The sequence below is a fragment of the Abrus precatorius genome, unplaced genomic scaffold, assembly GCF_003935025.1.
Source record: "Abrus precatorius isolate BTA unplaced genomic scaffold, Abrus_2018 Scaffold5, whole genome shotgun sequence".
Taxonomy (NCBI): Eukaryota; Viridiplantae; Streptophyta; class Magnoliopsida; order Fabales; family Fabaceae; genus Abrus; species Abrus precatorius.
Genome location: NW_020874395.1, coordinates 13,531,424 through 13,552,796, shown reverse-complemented (window position 1 = coordinate 13,552,796; position 21,373 = coordinate 13,531,424). Strand labels below are relative to the sequence as shown.

The window sequence follows — 21,373 nt, the reverse complement described above, 5'->3', positions numbered from 1 at the left end:
CATGTTTATTTTTCTTAATCGCTTACAAAATTTAAGACACGTTTATTTTCTTTTTACCATATTACTCCTAATTGAATTGAACACCTTATTAAAGTTTTTCTCTACTTTTTGTTTTAGCTTACAAAACTCTTCAAATTCTTTCTTTTTAGGACGAGGGTATATTAGGAAATCACATAATAAATATTTAGTAAATTTAGACTATTCAATCATTTCTTTAATCTTCGGGCACAACCTTCAATGATTAAGAAAAAAAAATGAATGGAGTATATATATACTGTTTATTACTAGTTCTACAGTTGAACATGTGGTGCCAACTTCTATTCTGTATTTGCACTTTCAATACATGGCTATCTCTGATAGGAACTGAGAAGATAGATTAATTGAATTTTGTGTTTACACCAAGGAACCACAATTAATGACACTGACTCTTTTTAACTTAACCACGAATTTTCATGAAAATTCACTTAAGAAATTCGCCCTATCATCTATACACACTTTCAAGAAATTAAGAAGCAAAAAACAGTTGATTGTATAACATACTTAAGTACCTTTTGCCAGACCTAGCTATGCAAATTGGAGAGCAGATTTTCTTTTGAAATACCCCGTTTCTCATCTCTGGTCTATCACAATTGTATCCTGAACTGTTACTTATATATAAATATATTACATGAGTATTATTTTCTTATTTTAAATTATTCTTTTAAGATTTTGAAAAATTCTTGTAACTCATCATCTATTTTTCTCTTTAACATAAATAGTTTAGAATGAGTTTTAAAATTAGAGATAGCACTCTAAAAAGAAAGAGGTGTTACTCGTAGTAAAAAAAATTCTATTCAAATTCCTAAAGTATGCTTGCAACTTGATGATATTAAAAAAAAAAAAATCATTCTTGACATGTTTATTTGTAAACAAGGAATATTTTAAAATTTTAACTATAATCTAAATCCAATGTTTATTTGTAAGCAAAGTATATTTTAAAATTTTAAGTATAATCTAAATCCAATTAATTTCCTAAAACTTTTTTTACATGGATGATGTCTAAATTTATTGGTCATGTTGTCTTACAATTTTAAAACGATTTTAAAAAAGCAATTTACTGATTCTTCACTGTCGCAAGTGGATAATAATCATAATGATATATTCTTTTATAATTATTATTTCTATTATTTATCATGTATTATTACTTAACAAATTATTTGCCTGTGGAAACAAGTCTTAAATTTACTTTTTGGTTATAAAAAAGTTTGTTGTAATATAAATTTTTTGCTCAATTACAGGAACTTTATTTTTAAAGTGTGAGAAAAGTAACTATTTTAATTTTATTGAATGTTATTCAAGTGTGAGATGTTACATTGAAATTTTTAATGTTAAAAATATATTTATTTTATACATGAAAATGATTTTATGATGTAAAATTTTTTAGAAAAAGATATGATAGAACCCTATAACTGGTCTATACGGGAGGAGAGGACCATGTACTCCTGCAAGGAAAAAAGGTTATCAACAAGATAGAGTTCTCTTAGACATCGGTTCTTACATGAGTGTTCTTTACAGTATTATCTATACACATTTATAATATTTTAAACAATTATTATTATTTAATTTTATGTATATATATTTTATAATTGTGATTTAAATAAAATTTTTTGTTTAACGGTATAAATTTGTGAACTTTTTGATTATGACAAAATTTTTGAAAAAATTATTAAAAAAATTCTTTTGAAATATATGTTATAAGTAAGTTTTATAATTGTGAATTACTTATACTTTAATTTTTTTTATTATGATTATTATATCTTTATTGAGAAACATCCTTTTTTTATTATTTTTATATTATTAAATAATAAAGTTTCATGTTATATAGTAGATATTTTAGTATTAATGTTACAAAAATTTTAGATTATATTTACCGTGATTGAATTATAAATTATCTTTGATAAGTTATCATATTTTAAAATGATTAAATTTAAAAAATTACTAAAATTTTGATAAATTTATCGTATTATTTGTTTAGATAAATTTATTGTTAGATGTGTTACTTTGTAAATAGTTTCATCAATTTAAACGATGTTTATGCGTAACTTAACCTATGTGGAACCGAATTGGGAGTTGTGAAACTTTTTAACTTATAAGAAAATAAAAGTTTACAATAATAAAAAAAAGTTGAACAATGATTTCAATTATTAGGAAGAAATTAGCAAGAAGATGCGTGATGAAAGCACAAATCTGGGTATATACTGGCCCACCCAGAAAGATAAGAAATGATGGGTACGAAGTTTCAAATATGCAACAAAGTTGGCCCAAATTGAAGATCTTCAATGTTTTTGACAAATGAGACCTAAAATCCCATTCCATACGTTCAACCTTTTTTCTTGTCCGTTTTTATTTATAATTTTAAATATTAATAAAAGAAAACACAATGATAAAAAAAAAAGGACTTTTTTACCTAAATAATATAATTTTTAAAATAATTTCCAAAACCAGGATTAATAAAAAATTATTTTCCAGTCTGATACTTTTTTTTGGCACATCAAAAAATTTATTAGACTTCTATAGACAATAGTAATTTCTTTTATTATTTTTTAAACTAATATAGAAATTGTAGGTCAATATTTATTCTGGTAATGACATGTGGCATGTACAGAGAAAGTATCTTCATTCTCTAGACGATATTGCTTTAGATCTTGACATGTGGCATAACTTTAAAATTTTAAAATTACAAGTATAAAAGGTTTAAATACAATTTATAATTTATAATATTTAAAGTCAGCACATGGAGATATGTATATTATAATTTCCTAAAATATTTAGTGAAGATAAAACGCAAATAATTTAGTTATACTAACTTAATTTTTAAATTTATTTAGATACTTCACTTCCTTATCTGAAATTACTAACCGTAGTAATTCACTATGTAAATCAAAAGATCCGAATTTATGAAAATATTACTGCAATTTCAAGTATTTCATAAAAGTTAAAATAAAGGATAAAATAATATCAAGTGAGTCCCGGAAAATCTAAAATTATAAATTAATATATAAATTTTAATAAATTAATAATTTTAAATATTATAAATATATTTAAAATTATTAATTTATACATATATTTAAGATTATAAATATAAATTATTAATTTATAAAAAATATTTTTTATATTTATAATTTTAAATTTTTTAAATTCATGCCACATGTCAAAATCTAAAGCAGTATTACTTAAAGAACGAAAATACTTTCTCTACACATGTCACGTATCATTACCAAGATGAGTATCGACATACAACAGTTTTAAAAAATAAAATAAAAATTACTATCGTTCATAAAATTATACACACTTTGATGTGGCTAAAAAAAAGCACCAAATAAAAAAATAATTTTTTTAATCCTATTTTCAGAAATTATTTTAAATATTATATTATTCAGGTAAAAAAGTCTAAAAAAAGAGTGTACTTATTTTATCATTATATGTAGAGATGACAATTGGTAAAGTACTTGATGGGTATTCACAAAATTTATCCTCAACAGGTAAAGTATTTACCTGCAAATTTTAATAGAGATGGGTGCAGGTACAGGTAATTAAGCTTATACCTGCATATATATATATATATACGGATTAAGATCCATTGACACTAGGTGTAAGTCTTTTTAGACTTATATCAAATCTCAACCGTACAAATCAATAATCTAACTGTTAAAAATTTATTGTTATTTGATTAAAACAATAAAGTTCAACTTTGATTAAAGCGCGTAGAAAGAGATAATTTTTTAACCGTTAGATTATTGATTTGTACGGTTGAAATTTGGTATAAGTCTAATATCTAACTTGTCATTTTTTATAGAATTTAGATACTAAGTACAACAACTTTCATACAAAGGTAAGTTTTTAACAAATAAGCTTAAAACTCTATTATAATTATTATTAGTATTTTATATTTTTTACATGTCTTATATTTTTTTATTCAGTTCAGAGTTCTTTTATAGGTATAATTATTTTATTTTTTTGAATAGACACTTTTTTTATTTAAAATTTTTGAGTAATATTATCTTTCAATTTATAATTCTCTATTTTCAAAAAATTTTCTATGCAAAATAAAAGGTTAAAAAATTTAATATAAATATTTATGTTACTCAAATAAAAGTAAACCATAAGAATTTTTTTATATTTTTAATAAAAAAATTTATTTACTATTTTATATCGTTTAATTAGGCTAATACAATTTAATTGTTACATGAATGATATAAAACTTAATTCTTATTATGTACTTGTATGTTTTATCTTTTATTGGTATTGCTGGACCAAAGCAATATATAAACTTGAAAGATAAAGCGTTCATTTGGAGAGTCTAATTTTGATAAAGAAGTAAAATAACCTAATTATTTCTATTATTTTGACTTTACAATAAATAATTAACAAATATTAATTTTTTTTATGTTTTTTAGGAGTGGCAGTACATGATTTTAAAGTTTATGTGTTGGTTGTTTTAGACATCTTAAAGATTATATGTAAAATTTTGTTTATAGTTTTTAAGTTCTTTAGTCTAAAAGGTTTATATATTAACTTAATAACTGTGATATTTAAATATTTATTTTCTATTTATGTTTAAACTCTATTCAAAAGATACATATCAAACTTTTGTATTATTATATTATTTATGTAAAATATATAAACATATTTTTATAAAGTATTTTTTTTCTTAGACAAGCATGGGTAATAGGAGCGGGTACCCAGAAAGTACAGGTATGGAGTTAAAATTACTACTCACATAGGTATAAGACTGGATACAGGTATTTTTTTAAAACGCGGGTATGAAGACGGGTAGTATAGTACTTTACCCACTGTCATCCCTAATTATATGTTTAAACTTTGAGCACACAGAGACTTTATCTTTATACATCTTCCATTCTACAATAGTCAATACACTCATTTTTTTTTGTTTGAAAATCTTTTAAATTCTTTCATCATACACTATACTATACTATGTATTTGGGTAAAGTAATTCTAGTTAAATTACTAAATTATATATATTTAGCTTATAAGAGAAATATTTTTAGAATACTTCATAATTTTAAATAGATAAATTTTATATTAAATATAGAGAATTTTAAATGAAAGTTTTTCAAGAAAAAAATTAAAAAATTCTATTAACTCCTCTTATGATTCTCTCACATTTAAAATTTTGGATCCAAACACAATTTTAATATATGAAAACTTGTTTCCTTTATGTGTGTGACCTATTAGATTCTTGTGCCTGTGTGTATTTAGACAGCAACGTGTACATACGACATTGCAGATTCTTTTTCATTTATGCCTTTAAATGTTGAACAGTATTTTCAAAATGGAAAATGGAAAGGAAGTTTCCCTTCAACCATTGGTAACATGTATACTATAAGCTATTCCTACACTCCAACCATATTCCAAACTCTCGCTAACCTTTCTTCCCAGTGCTCATGGATCCGTGTTCATCATCCTCTTCCTTCAGCTATCCATTCACCTATGATGTGTTTCTCAGCTTCAGAGGTTCTGATACTCGTTATGGTTTTACCGGTATTCTTTACAAAGCTCTCTGTGACAAAGGAATTCATACGTTCATTGATGATGATGTTGGGGAAAACCAAACACAAGAACACAATTATCTAAAGTGAGCAGCGGAAACAATTCTCCAAACTTGTAAGCACCTGTGAGGAGCAACAACAATAACAAATGGCAGCAACAAACACAAGGACACAGAGAATTATTTACGTGGTAAAACCCTCGGGCTCAAGCCAGTCAATCAAGCTCCACTATAATCAAATGAGGTTACAAGAGAGTCTCAAAATACTGCACAAATTCGTGCAAACAACCAGCTAATACAACCAAGCAATAAAACCTAACCAAAGAGAGAAAATTTCACAAAACAGAGCTGCTGTTCATACACGATTTCTCTCAGCCAAAACCTCCAATCGACGATCCTATCGGTCAGAATGAAGAAATATACGTCTGGGAACTACTGTCAAAGTTTCAGCTCAATCCAACGGTTAACTAAGGAGAAATAACAATTTCTCAGTAGCTGGTCTGTGCAGAGTCACCAAAAACAGGGCTTCTGTGCGAAGACAGTATCTCCAACTTCAGACCTCCAATTGACAATAACGGTCAGAACAAAGAGCACCGTGTTATGAATCTGCTGTAAAATTTTCAGCCCGATCCAAAGGTGAACTAATTGTATATAAGAGAAATGAAGCAGCTGGTCTGGAGCTTCTTTTCTTCCCTCACTTCCCTTCTCTCTTTTTGATGCCTCTCACCGAAAATGTTCATATTAGGCTGCGAAAATGGACTTCCCTCACCCACTCCACTGACTTCTCACTCTCCTCAATTAAGTGTGTAGAAAATGAGCTTGAAAATTTGGACTTTTGGACACATAGTTGGGAGTCTAACCCAACAGATGAAGAGCTTCGCGGAGGGGACGAAATTACACCATCACTTGTCAATGCCATTCAAGAGTCCAGAATTGCCATCCCCATCTTCTCTGTGAACTATGCTTCATCTTCTTTTTGCTTAGACGAACTTGTCACCATCACAGATTGCATTAAGGCAAAGGGTCGATTGGTTTTGCCGGTTTTCTATAACGTTGATCCTTCCCACTTCCGACATCAGATTGGGACTTATGGTGAAGCATTGGCTAAGCATGAAGCAAGGTTCAAGAAAAACAAGGAAAAGTTGAAGGGTAACATGGAGAGGTTTCAGAAATGGAGGACTGCTCTTACTCAAGCAGCTAACTTGTCCGGACGTCACTACAAACACGGGTACCTTCTAATATTTTGTTTATTAAGTTTTCATTTGGGTAATTTTCACAATTTGAACTGGTAGTAATGAAGTATAAATTACTTCACAAGCTTTTCTCCTTGTGTAGGGATGGATATGAACACGAGTTTATTGGGAAGATGTTGAAGAGGTATCTAGAACGATTAATCGTGTTCCTTTACCCATTGCTGATTACCCAGTCGGACTGAAAGCCCCAGTGGAAAAAGTGAATTCACTACATGATGTGGGGTCTGATGATGGAGTCCACATGGTAGGGATCCATGGAATTGGCGGAGTTGGTAAAACGACACTTGCTCTAGCTGTTTATAATTCAATTGCTGACCGTTTTGATGGTTTATGTTTTCTCTAAAACGTGAGAGAAACTTCAGAGAAACATGGGTTACAGCATCTCCAAAGCATCCTTCTTAATAAAACAGTTGGAGGGGAGAAGAAAATTGAGTTAACAAATGTCACAGAAGGAATGTCAATGATACAGCAAAGGCTGGGGCGAAAGAAGATTCTGTTGATTTTGGATGACGTTGACAAACAAAAGCAGTTAAAAGCAATTGTGGGAAGACCTGAATGGTTCGGTCCTGGTAGCAGAGTTATCATCACAACTAGGGACCAACAGTTGTTAAAAAGTCAAGGTGTTAAAACAACATATGAGGTGCAGTTGCTGAACGAGGAAGATGCTCTTCGATTGCTTAGTTGGAATTCTTTAAAATCGGAAAATGTTGATCCAAGTTATGTGGCTGTCTTGAACCGTATAGTAACTTATTCTTCGGGTCTTCCATTGGCTTTGGAAGTAATAGGTTCTAACTTGTATGGTAAAAGAAGACAAGTATGGGATTCTGCTATTGAACAATATGAAAGAACTCCCAATAATGAAATTCTAGAGATACTTAAGTTAAGCTATGATGGTTTGGAGGAAGAAGAGAAGAATGTTTTTCTTCACATTGCTTGTTGCTTCAAGGGATATGACTTGGAAGAAGTCAAAGATATACTCTGTGCTCATTATGGTTATTGCGTGGAACACCATATTCAAGTTTTGATTGACAAATCTCTCATAAAAATTCGTGGATATGTGACATTGCATGACTTGATAGAGGATATGGGTAAGGAAATTGTTCGACAAGAATCACCAAAGAAGCCTGGAAAACGTAGTAGATTATGGTTCCATAAAGATGTGGTTCAAGTTTTAGAGCAAGATAAGGTGAGCAAGACAAATATATATGGTTTGGTTTTTCATCTTAAACCTTGATTTATTTCTTTCAGCTGTTGTTTTCTCACGTCATAATTGTTATTAATTCTCTTTATAACTTATAAATTTCTCTACTTAATTATGTTTGCTAAAGTCTTGCATGTATACATATACTAGAGGAACATCCCATGCACGAGTAAATAGAAAAATGGTGTTTTAAAATATTGCATATTTCTTGATTTTTCAAATTCACTTTCATAATTCTTGAAAGACACGGAAGAATGGCCATAAGGAACTAAAATTATCCTAGCTTGAAGACTCTCTCTCTCTATTGGCTTGTTGTTTGTCTATATTTATCTGTTTGGAATTTTAATTTTCGAAGCGTGAATATTACTTTCGTTATCACAACTTACTGTACACATATATTACATGCTTAATATATATTTACGTAATTTTAATATACTTACAATACTTAGTTTTAGTGACTTAATTTTAGTTTTCAGAAATAAAAGAAAATAAACAACATTTTAAACACTTTCATAGGATAAAATTTATAATGCATACTACTTATTTACGTTGATAAAATAATAGTAATAGAATTAGTTGCAAATAAAATAAAAATATTATAACTAAGAAAAATATTTGTTATTTCACAATAATAAAATAATTAATGTAAATAATAATAAATACTGTTTTAATATTAATTTTAGATATTTTTATTGATTGTTAACAGTTTAATATTTTGTATTGTTATATATAATATATTATGATATCAGATAATACAAATCAAATATATAGATAACCAATGTGATATGTTTTATGAAATCAATCTTGTATCATAAAAATAGATAAGTTATATATAAAAAAAATTATTGACTGAAACACACAAACGCAGATATAATTTTGGTCTATTTGTATTTTATTATTTATTGATTTGTTAATTATTTTACCTATGATGTTTGTAGGGATCCAGTAAAATTGAAATCATATTTCTAGAATTTCCATTTTCTGAAGAAGAAGTAAAATGGGATGGAGATGGCTTGAAGAAGATGAAAGGTCTGAAAACTCTTATTGTAAAAAATGGTTGTTTCTCTAAAGGCGCCAATCATCTTCCAAATAGTTTAAGAGTTTTGGAATGGCAGAAATATCCTTCAGAGCATTTACCATCTGATTTTTGTCCCAACGAACTTGTTATATGCAACTTGCGCAGCAGTCGCATTTTATCATTCGGCTTATTATATGTAAGTCGATTGAGTTCATTTCCTTATACTTGTATTTTTATTTATTCGTTCGGTTTTTGATGTGTTATATTTTTTCCTTTGTTTTTGTTGCAGGAATTTGAGACTTTGACAAGTTTGAATTTTGACGATTGTGAATATTTAACGGAGATACATGATGTATCTAGTCTCCAAAATTTAGAAAAGTTGTCATTTGACCGTTGTAGCAATTTATGTAGGATTCACGACTCGGTTGGATTACTAAATAAGCTTAAATATTTGAGTTCTTACGGATGCGATACTCTTAGGTGTTTCCCGCCACTCAAGTTAACCTCACTTGAAACACTCTATCTTTCAGATTGTCCTCGCCTTGAGAGCTTTCCCGAAATATCAGGAAAGATGGAAAATATCACAATTTTAAAGTTGCATAATCCTTACATAATTTGGATGATTCTCTCAACAGTTCAGAATCACAAAACTACCAGTTGCTGAAAAAGCATAGATTCGTGGACATTTAGTTTCTTAGGTTCAATTTGTGCAACAGCAACAATGTATGTGTTTATAGTCATGCTGTCAGAACTAAGCATGTAGCAATTTTCATTTCTTCCTACTCAAGCAATGCAGGCATTGTATGATAACCTCAACTAGGATTCAAGTTGAATCATGTCAAAGCAGATAAGAGGCACCTTTATTAGTGTCAAGGTTAAATTCTCTTGTGGTGTGATCACAGTAACTATAATTATTCCCTTACCATTATGTTGTTTTACATAAATGGAACAAAAGAAAAATACTAGTTACTAGAATGAGCCAAATCAACAGAGGAGCATGAATTCCTTTTTTTCTTTCTCAAAGGAAGTATACAGGAATTCAATTTATTGTTTCAATTGTGAACAAAAATAAATTTATTTGATTTTAGAGAAACTGAATGCTTTTTGATTGTGAATTAGTAGTAAGAAAATGCTATTGTAAATTTTTATTTATGCTGTACGTAAGTTATCGTGACTTCATAATTTGAAATAGCATATTCAGTTTAATAATAATTCTAATAAGCTGTGAAATTGTTTGAAGAAAAAAGATAATAGGTAATAGTAATGTTGGATAACGAAGATAGTGATTTGTTTGTTGTCAAACACATTGTAAAGTGTTACATGATTCAGGATTCAACAATGACATCGGGTTTTGATGTACACTAGTGATGGTGATAATGAATCTTGAGTCATTTATTTCTGCCTACGTTGTGGATAACTTCAAGGGTAATTCTATGGTGAGATGGAGTGATTGTCATGCTATTAGGGGTAAGAAAACAAGGGTCAGACCAATAAGGAAGACAATGGAAATACGCATGCATCAAGGGTATGAAGAAGCCTAAGCTATAAACAAAGCCAAAATCCAATAGGCTGCACATTCTATGAATAAAATGAAGAGGAGAAGTCCAAGGAATAGGAAAGGAAAAGATAGTCCAAGAAAAAAAAAAGATAGACCCCAAAGAAGGTATATAATCTAGTGGCTGATGACCATGTATGCACATAAGTAAAGAATTAGTAACTGATTGATGTAAATTTCATGGACCCAACATAAGGAAAAGGCTAATAATGTTGGAACTTAAAATAAAATTAAGAGGCTATAAAATTGAAAATTGCTCATATTTTTATTCATAGTATCATTTAAATATAAGAAAGTTATAACTAAAAACTATTTCTAATTTTACTCATTAATCTTGAAATAAATCATAAATAAAATCATCTATAAAGGTGTAACAACTCATTATCATCAATAATTTCTATAATTAAAACTCATAAAGACAATGGAAATACGCATGCATCAAGGGTAAGAAGAAGCCTAAGCTTGGTAAGAAGAAGCCTAAGCTATAAACAAAGCCAAAAGCCAATAGGCCACACATTCTATAAATAAATGAAGAGGAGAAGGGATCTAGATTCTTTATAGTTTTAGTAAAATCTACACCATGCAATGCATTTTTATTTAAATAAATTTAAATTCATTTAAGCTAAACACACATAAAAATTATTTTTACTTAAATAAAAAATTTTAAACAAAAATAAAAAATTTCACTTAAATAAGGGAGAGCATGAAGAGGAAGATGGGAGAGTGAGAAAGGGGGAGAGGGGTGGGGAAAGAGCATAAAGGGGACAATGGGGAAGGGGAGAGCGGGAAGGGGGTTGGGTTAGGGGAGAAGATGGGAAAGGGGTGGGGGCTGGAAGAAGGGATATGGGTGGAAAGGGTAAAAGGGATGAAATTTTAATGAATCCTTTACTAATTCTTTACTTATGTGCATACATGATCATAAGCCATTATATTATATATTTTATTTGGGGTTTATCTCTTTTTTATTTGGACTTAAAGTATCTTTGCCTTTCCTATTCTTTAGACTTATCCTTAGATCCTGACTCTCTGTAGTTTTGGCAAGAACTACAACTTGTAGTGCATTTTTGTTTAAGCGAATTTAGATTCACTTAATCCAAATACGCAAAAAAGTGATTTTTTAGTCTATTTAAATTTTAAAAAAAAAGTTTATAGTTATACCATGATTTATAAGGAGTTTTTCTTTGCACTGTTTTTGTAGGAAGTCTATTTAATAGAAACATTACTATATTTACCTGTTCAACCCATAACTTCTTTGAAAATCCTCTCTCAACACACCATAGCTTCAACCCAAAACAAGGGTTAGACCAATAAGGAAGACAATGGAAATATACATGTGATAAGTTTGTGTTTAGCCTCTATTTTATAGCTCATATATTTATGTTTGATCATTATTTTATTTGGGTTTTACGCAAATTTATATGTTAATCGTGTAATTTAGTATAAAGAGTCTACAAGTAAATTTTGGGTGCATTTTAAGTCCAAATTGATAGAAAATCAAAGTTACGCGGCAGTCAGTAGGCCCAAACCCTTTCAACAAGCACAAAGATGCTTCGAGCCCAAGCACAGTCGTGCTTATGACCTTGTACAACCATGCTCATTTGTGAAAAACTCACTTATAAATAATTTTTATGGTTTTTTCTAAACTCTATTAAAGAGAAACCTCAAGATCCAATTTTACATCCTGTTTCTGGCTTTGATACACCTTTAAACTTGTCTCTTTTGCATGGGATCTTCAACATGTTGTTGGTCAGATTTGGACCTTGAAGTGATCGTACTTCAAGACCAAGAATTCATTACATTCTAGTCTGATTTTCTCTATGACTTTTTTTATGATTGTTTTAGTTTTTTCCTTTAGCATTAGTAAGTAAGTCTATAGATAGGGCTGTGAGAATTATCATTCATGAATTAATGGGTTTTTGAAGTTTGAATCTATGTTTGATTTCCACATGTGATTAGAGTTAATTTTATTGCGCATAATTGTATAACCCTAATTAATTATATCGTCAAGCAACTACATCTCGATTAGTTAATGGATCTATATGATAAAATGAGACAAAAAATTAAGTGGACTAAACAATCTTTCTCTCCCAATCGTTATTAAATTAATATCTTGCATGATATTAATTAGGTGATGGTTTGGAATCTTTATATTCAAATAGAGTAGAATGAAGGATATTCGATTCACTGATCCTTATAAAAGGAGAAAATTAGATGATGGTTTGGAATCATAAAAGCCACACCTGGTGAAAAGAGCATAGATTCATAGACATGGAGGTTTCTAAGACAAATTCATTTCGTTGTGCTCCAGCAATGCAATAATTGGATGGTAATATGAATTATGATTCAAATCAACATGGATAAGGGGCACCACTAATGTTAAAGGTAAATTTTTCTTGTAGTTTTTTCTCACTATAACTATTTTTCAGTGGTCCAATTCACTTTGATTTTCTACATAAATGGAACAAAAGGAAAGAAGTTCCAAGACTGGAGTGCTTCATTGAGGTACATGATTCTAAAGTTTATGAGTTGATTGTTTTAGACATCTTGAAGATTATATGTAAAATTTTGTTTATACTTTTTAAGTTCTTTAGTTTAAAAAGTTGATGTAAAAGTATCTTTGCCTTTCCTATTCTTTGGACTTATCTTTAGATCTCGACTCTTTGCAATTTTGGCAAGAACTACAACCTGTAGTGCATTTTTGCTTAAGCGAATATTCGCTTAATCCAAATACACCAAAAAGTGATTTTGTAGTCTATTTGAATTTTTTTTAAAAAAAGTTTATAGTCATAACATGATTCATAAGGAGTTTTTCGTTGCACTATTTTTGTAGGAAGTCTATTTAATAGAAACATTACTATATCTATCAATTCAACCCATAACTTCTTTGAAAATCCTCTCTCATATACCATAGCTTCAACCCAAAACAAGGGTTAGACCAATAAGGAAGATAATAGAAATATGCATGTGATAAGTTTGTATTTAGCCTCTCTTTTATAGCTCATATATTTATATTTGACTATTATTTTATATGTTAATTGTACAGTTTAATATAAAGAATTTACAAGTAAATTTTGGATGCGTTTTAGGCTCAAATTGATGAAAAATCAGAGTTGCGTAATAGTCAGTTGACTCAAACCCTTTCAACAAGCACAGAGTTATTTCGAGCCCATACATGCCGTACTTATGACCTTGTACAGCCGTGTTTCGAGCCAATTCTTACTTTTGAAATTGTTGTCTGAACCAACTCTTTGAACAATTCTTCATCATATATTCTACAATGCATGTATTTTTTTTTTTATAAGCACAAAAATTTTATTAATTAAGCACTAGAGATGCTTAGCCCACATCTACAAGTATTGAGCACCATGTCAATAATTCTTGCAAATTAACCCAAAACAAATAATCTCTCCTAAGCCTAACCTTCTCTTATGCATGCATCTATTGTGAATTAAAAAACTTTCACTATTATTGTTGGTGGCAAAACAGAATGCTACAAACAACTATGTCAATTGCAATATAGGGGAAAAGAAATAATTTTGAAACGATGAATAAAGTAGTAGGCTCTTTTTTTATAGTATCAACATCCTCAAAAAAAAAACAAGTAAAATGTTGACCACGAGTTAAGCACAGTGAAAGATTAAGAACGAGAGGAAAAACGAAAGATATTTTCGGAAAAGTTCATACGCGTAATAATTAATGTCGGTACGACATGTCCGCGTAACACTTTAGTCTATCAATTTCATAGTTATTCGATCAATTTGATTTTGGAGAACCAACACTGCATCAATAATTATACTAAGCTTTCTTCTCATGGCTGTTAGATCATGTTCTTCTTCCTTCACCTATGCATTCACCTATGATGTTTTCCTTAGCTTTAGAGGCTCAGATACACGTCATGGTTTTGTTGGCAATCTATTTAAAGCTCTTCAAGACAAGGGAATTCACACCTTCATTGATGATGAGGGGCTTCAAAGAGGAGAGGAAATATCACCAGCACTTGTCAAGGCAATTGAAGAGTCAAGAATTGCCATCGCTGTGCTCTCTAATAATTATGCATATTCTTCATTTTGCTTAGATGAACTTGCCCACATCCTTGAGTGTGTTAAGAGAAAAGATACATTGGTTTTGCCCCTTTTTTATGATGTTGATCCCTCTCATGTGAGATACCAAAGAGGTAGTTATGGAGAAGCATTGGCAAGTCATGGAGAAAGGTTCAAGCATAACATGGAGAAGTTGCAGAAATGGAAGATGGCTTTGCATCATGTAGCTAACTTGTCTGGCTACCATTTCAAACACGGGTACCCCCACCTTACCATTTTTTTACCTTACTACTTTTTTTTCAATATTTCTGATATGTACCCAAGGGCATACAATAAGAACCTCTGTATAGAGTAAGTTCTTATTGGAATTCACAAGATACTACAAAATACAATGCATTATAACATTAAATGCTATAATTTTCAATGAAGCTTCCTACTTATTGAGTTCTTATTATGTGCCTTATGACATGGGTTAGACAAACTTCATTTTATGAAATTTCACTTGTTTCATCATTCAGTACATGTTTGAAAACTTCAATTTGGAGAAACAGTTGTTTATTTTTCAAAGGCCCTCTAAGGAAGGTAACAAAAAAACAAACAATTTTTTCTTCAAAATAAGTTCAATCAAACACATACTTCATGGTAAAATTTAAAGAGAAAATAAATGCTTGTTTACCTTGACAACATAAATATCAAGACTTGGATGTGGGGCATTTAGTTTAACTTCACTCAAAATCTTGTTTGAAACAGAGATGGTTATGAATACGAGTTTATTGGGAGGATTGTTGAGTTGGTTTCCAACAAGATTAATCGTGCTCCTTTACATGTTGCGGATTATCCTGTTGGACTAGAGTCACAAGTGCTGGAAGTAAGGAAACTTTTGGATGTTGGATCTGATGATGGTGTTCTAATGATAGGGATTCATGGAATTGGTGGGATAGGAAAAACAACACTTGCTCTGGCAGTTTACAATTTGATTGCTGACCATTTTGATGGTTTGTGTTTTCTAGAAAATGTGAGAGAAAATTCAGACAAACATGGGTTACAACATCTCCAAAGCATCCTACTTTCAGAAATACTTGGAGAGACGAAAATTAAGTTAGCGAGTGTCAAACAAGGAATTTCAATACTACAACACAGGCTCCAGCGACAGAAGGTTCTCTTGATTCTAGATGATGTCGACAAGCACGAGCAATTAAATGCCATTGTTGGAAAACCTGATTGGTTTGGTCCTGGCAGTAGAGTCATCATCACGACCCGGGACAAACATCTACTAGCATGTCATGAAGTTAAAAGTACACATGAGGTGAAGAAATTGAATAAGAACGATGCTCTTCAATTACTTAGTTGGAAAGCATTTAAATCAGAAAAAGTTGATCCAAGTTATGTGGATGTCATGAATTGTGCAGTAGCTTATGCTTCTGGTCATCCATTGGCTTTGGAAGTAATCGGTTCCAACTTGTTTGGTAAAAGTATAGAACAATGGAAATCTGCTATCAATCAATATAAAAGAATTCCAAATTGTCATATCCTAAAGATACTTAAAGTAAGCTTTGATGCTTTAGAGGAAGAAGAGAAGAGTGTTTTTCTTGACATTGCCTGTTGCTTTAAAGGATATAACTTAGAAGAAGTTGAAGATATACTTCATGCTCATTATGGTGACTCCATGAAATATCATATTGGGTTGCTGGTTGAAAAATCTCTCATAAAGCTTACTTGGGCTGGTGGGGTGACATTGCATGACTTGATAGAGGACATGGGTAAAGAGATTGTCCGACAGAAATCACCGAAAGATCCTGGGAAGCGCAGTAGATTATGGTTACCGGAAGATATAATTCATGTTTTCGAACACGACTCGGTATGACTCATGATTGGCTTGTTTCGTGTCTTGACTTATCTATTTTTACTATTATATGATCATGTCACAGTTTTTTCGTTTATAATATGTAAATTTAACTAAATATTTGCATAGAAGTCTTACATTTATCTGCATTAGGGGTGATTGGTGCCTTTGTATTAACAGGGAACTGGTGAAATTGAAATCATACGTCTGGCTTCCTCCTTACTTGACAAAGAAGAAATAATTAAATGGAATAGAAAGGCCTTCAAGAAGATGAAAAACCTCAAAACACTTATAATTAAAAATGGTCATTTTTCCAAAGGTCCCAAACATCTTCCGAATAGTTTAAGAGTACTGGAATGGGCGAAATATCCTTCACAAGGGTTTCCAGCTAATTTTTGTTCAAAGAAACTGAGCATATGCAAGTTACCTAAAAGTTGTTTCTCACTAGAGTTGGCTGACTTATCAGAGGCAAGTGGGTGATGGGTTCATTTTCCAAACCTTACATATTATTAGCTTCACTTTTACATCATTCATTTGGTTCTTATTTCCTTGTTTCTCCTCTTTTTTTGGTTGCAGAAGTTCATGAACATGAGTGTTTTGAATTTTGACGAGTGTGAAGGTTTAACACAAATACCAGATGTATCGGGGCTCCAAAATTTAGAAAAATTTTCATTCAAAAATTGTGAGAATTTAATTACAATTCATGATTCCATTGGATTCCTACATAAGCTTAAATTCTTGAATGCTATAGGTTGCAGAAAGCTCAGGAGTTTTCCACCCCTCAAACTGACCTCTCTTGAGAAACTTGAACTTTCATATTGTTCCAATCTTGAGTGTTTTCCAGAAATATTAGGGAAAATGGAAAATATAACAGAACTTGTGTTGGAGGCCTCTGCCATAAAAGAATTGCCATTTTCATTTCAAAATCTCACTGGGCTTCAAATATTACAGTTGCGTCTAGGAGGAATGATTAGGTTACCTAGCAGCATTGTCATGATGCCAAAATTGACTGAGATTATTGCTTGGGATTGGAAAGGGTTGCTATGGCCAAGACAGGTTGAGGGTGAAGAAAAAGTAAGCTCAATGGTGTCTTCAAATGTAGATTGTCTTTGTCTCTCAGGCTGCAACCTGTCTGATCAATTTTTACCAGTAGCTCTCTCATGGTTTGTTAATGTAAAAGATTTAGACCTATCAAGGAACAAGTTCACAGTTCTTCCTGAATGCATCAGTGAATGCCATTTTTTATGGAAGCTTATTTTGGATTATTGCAATTGTCTTCGAGAAATTAGAGGGATGCCACCAAACATAGAACATTTCTCTGCAAGAAACTGTAAATCCTTGACTTCTTGTAGAAGCACATTACTGAATCAGGTTTTGTCTTGTTTTGTTTCTATTATGTATTTGATTTAATAATTGACAGTGTACTTGATGTTGCTAAACTTACTAATTATTTGTGACTAACAACAGAAACTGCATGAAGCTGGAAACACCATGTTTTGGTTGTCAGGAACATGGTTTCCAGAGTGGTTCGAGCACCACAGCAAGGGACTGTCTAATTCTTTCTGGTTTCGTGATAAGTTTCCTGCCATAGCTCTTTGTACTGCTATTGGACCAACGCGTGAACAGATTACAATTGTTGGACCTATTGTGATCATCAATGGCATTGAATGTTCGGTTGATGATGAGGATGATTCCTATTTATGGATGGAGACTGATCATACATATCTTTTTGATCTGCAAAAGATAAATTTCGCAGATAATTTGGACAAAGAACTTGTAGAAAATGAATGGAACCATGTGGAGATTACATACTCAGTCATATCCAATGAAAAGGAAAAACATGTGGAGATTCCAGTCTTTATAGAAAGTGGAATCTATATATTCAAACAGAGGAGTAGAATGGAGGATATTCGATTCACTGATCCTTATAAAAGGAGAAAATTAGATGATGGTTTGGAATCATAAAAGCCACACCCGGCGAAAAGAGCATAGATTCATAGACATGGAGGTTTCTAAGACAAATTCTTTTCTTCGTGCACCAGCAATGCAATAATTGGAGAATAATATGAATTATGATTCAAATCAACATGGATAAGGGGCACCACTAGTGTTAAAGGTAAATTCTCTTGTAGTTTTTTCTCACTATAACTATTTTTCAGTGGTCCAATTCACTTTGATTTTCTACATAAATGGAACAAAAGGAAAGAAGTTCCACGACTGGAGTGCTTTATTGGGGTGCATGGTTAACTTTTTGTCCTGAAGAAAATTACAGTAGTTCTAATGTTCAATTCATTGTTTCAGTAGTGAAGAAAAAACAAATTTGCTTGCGTTAGAGAAATTGAATGACGTTAGATCATAAAATAGTAAGAAATTTTAATTGTGAATTTGAATTTATGTAGTGTGATGTGTATATAAATTATCTTGACTTCGTAATTTAGGACAGTATATTGGACTGAATAATAGTCCTAATAGGCTACCAAAAAGTTTCAAGAAAAGTGAGAATGGGTATTAGTAAGGTTGCATAATGTTGACTCTGATTTTTGGACAGGCATACAAACCTTGTGGAGGGTTAATAATTTTCATTGCTCAATTCAGAGGAAACCCTTTTCGCTCTCTTTAATTAGCCATATCCTAGGTTTATTTTTCCAGGAGTATTTTGCAACACAGGATTCAACAATGCACACTTGAGTTTTGATACCCTATTATGGGTGGAGGTAAACAATCTTTCATCATTTATTTTTCCCTATGTTAGGATAAGCTTCAAGGGTATTTCTTCTTGGTTACAAAAGAGGTTCACACATTACGATGAACATCGTGTCCACTGAGTTATGTTGTTATAAGCCTCCAGAATTGATAACTGATTCATATTCTGTAGTATTAAGGTTATAAGCCTCCATCTTGTGATTTATTTCTTCTATGTTATGTAGTGTCCAAATTTTTATGTTCAATGCGTTTTGATCGCTAATTCGATGCCTAAGTCCATTTGCAACCAAATATACATAATCAGAGAGAAATTTTGGAATTAGGGATAGATAGCTTTGGGTGAAATTTAAAAATATCAAAACATTTATTTTTAAATTTTGGGATAGATAGTTTTGGCTGAAATTTTGGAATTAGGGATAATGCTTTAAAGAAAAAGAAATGTTACCCATCAGAGAAAAATTTTCTGTTTTAGTTCTTAAAGTATATCACAACTCTAGGATATAAAAACAGTTAGTTCTTGGCTTAAAATTTTGTTTGATTTTAATGATGTCCAAATTTTTTGGTCACTAGGTCTCTTAAAATTTTGGAATAATTTTGGAAAGGGATTTAGTGGTTCTCTGTTGTTGTGAGTAAATAATAATCATAGTAATTTATTTTTAATTATTTATTATGTTATTATTGCTAAAAATAATTATGTGTATAGGGAAATAAGTCTTAAAATTTTTTTGGTTTAGATGAAAGTTTACTGTGATACATATTTTGTTTAATTACACAAATTTATTTGAAAAGTGTGAAAAAGATAATTATTTAAATTTTATTTGATAGTATTTAACTATGATACGTGCATTTAGATTGTCTATGAGAATATTTTTCTACGATGTAAATATTTTTGGAGAAGTTGTGTTTGAACCCTGTAATTGATAGCAAAAATAATGTAAGGAGAGGACTACATGAAACTATTAATATAGGTGAGACCACCCTTAAAAAGATAGGGCTATTAACCATGTGAAGTTGCTTGAACTTTGGTTGTCTTATGAATCTCTCTTACAATATTATATATACATTTGCTTTTATGATGTTTTTGAAATTATTATTATTATTTAATTTTTTTATGTATATGCATGTCTTATTATAGTAAATGTGATTGAAATAATATTTTTATTTAATAGTGTAAGTTTGTGAACTTTGAATCATGATCAAACTTTTGAAAGTTAATCAGAATAAAATTATTTTTATAAATACATGTTATAAACAAGTTTAAAAATGAGAACTACTTTGTGTGTTATTTGTTTTTCATTTTTTGTTTACTGTAGTTATTATATTCTTGTTAAGTATGAGACTCACCTCTATTTATTTATTATTTACAGAGTTGGAGGCCACTGAGAATATTATAAGTAGTTAGATTTTAAGTTTTAGAATTTCTACAGCCAATGAGAAGTTAAATTTTTGTCTTGATTATGTAATAAATAGTTCAATTTTGATATTATAATTACTTGGAATTCAATTGTTTGTGGTTGAGTTTTAAATCTTGATTATGTAATAAATTATTTAATTTTAATAGTATAAGGACTTAGAATTCAATTGGGTGTAGTTGAGTTATAAATTAATTCTAATAGGTTATCATATTTTAGAATAATAAAAAAAACTCTATCAAATTTTTTGACAAATTTATCATATTATTTATTTAAAAATATTTATAGTCTCGTGTTAATTTTATATAAACTTAACAAATTTAAGTGGTGTTTCAAATAACTTAACTTGTGCACGTTAAGGCTTAATATCAGGTGGTGACAAATTTAGAGGTCCCTTCCCATGTTCATGTCTTGTTAAATCATTTAATTACCAATTCATCGGTATCCATTAATGACTTTTTGTTGTTTAATCAGATGAGTTAAGTAAGGTATAAAATCTCATTAAGTATTGATGCTGCGTTCAAATGTGTTTTTAGATAGCAACATCAACTTCATCTTTGGTCAAGTCTCTACACCTCTCCATCAGTTTCGCTGAAAATTGGAGACAAAACCTCAGCATAATTCCTCTTACTCAAGTCTAAATGAAATGGTCTTTCCTTTGCTTTCTATTATTCAAAATATGACATATATTCAAACAAAAAATTGATAGAACCATAGACAGTTGTAGAAAGTTAGTTGAACAGAGAAGGTCAAATTGATTTTTGTATTTTCATTCATTACGATTTGGTGTCTCTGAGATT

General features: G+C 30.4%; 1 protein-coding gene and 1 pseudogene across 3 annotated transcripts; both read left to right on the top strand.

The window, feature by feature from the left end:
• Positions 1–4,700: 4,700 nt before the first annotated feature.
• Positions 4,701–9,684, top strand: LOC113866721 (annotated as a pseudogene).
• A 4,646-nt stretch (positions 9,685–14,330) lies between these two features.
• LOC113867010 (TMV resistance protein N-like) lies at positions 14,331–20,738 on the top strand. 3 transcript variants are annotated; one of them, XM_027501909.1, is made up of 7 exons: positions 14,331–14,873; positions 15,366–16,473; positions 16,639–16,926; positions 17,035–17,829; positions 17,926–18,574; positions 19,007–19,172; positions 20,529–20,738. In XM_027501909.1, the coding sequence occupies exons 1-5, from the start codon at positions 14,386–14,388 to the stop codon at positions 18,421–18,423; spliced, it is 3,177 nt and encodes a 1,058-aa protein (XP_027357710.1). In that variant the 5' UTR covers positions 14,331–14,385; the 3' UTR covers positions 18,424–18,574; positions 19,007–19,172; positions 20,529–20,738. The 3 variants fall into 3 exon arrangements, with proteins under 3 accessions (XP_027357710.1, XP_027357712.1, XP_027357713.1); XM_027501911.1 differs by lacking the exon at positions 19,007–19,172 and having other exon boundaries at positions 20,529–20,716; XM_027501912.1 differs by lacking the exon at positions 19,007–19,172 and having other exon boundaries at positions 14,351–14,873; positions 17,038–17,829.
• Positions 20,739–21,373: the final 635 nt, after the last annotated feature.

Bases quoted from the DNA above. Each gene is read 5' to 3' on its own strand.
- LOC113867010 (XM_027501909.1), top strand. From the start codon at position 14,386: ATGGCTGTTAGATCATGTTCTTCTTCCTTCACCTATGCATTCACCTAT. The intron at 16,474-16,638 runs GTATGACTCATG...TTGTATTAACAG, and splicing joins ATGTTTTCGAACACGACTCG to GGAACTGGTGAAATTGAAAT. The intron at 17,830-17,925 runs GTTTTGTCTTGT...GACTAACAACAG, and splicing joins GAAGCACATTACTGAATCAG to AAACTGCATGAAGCTGGAAA.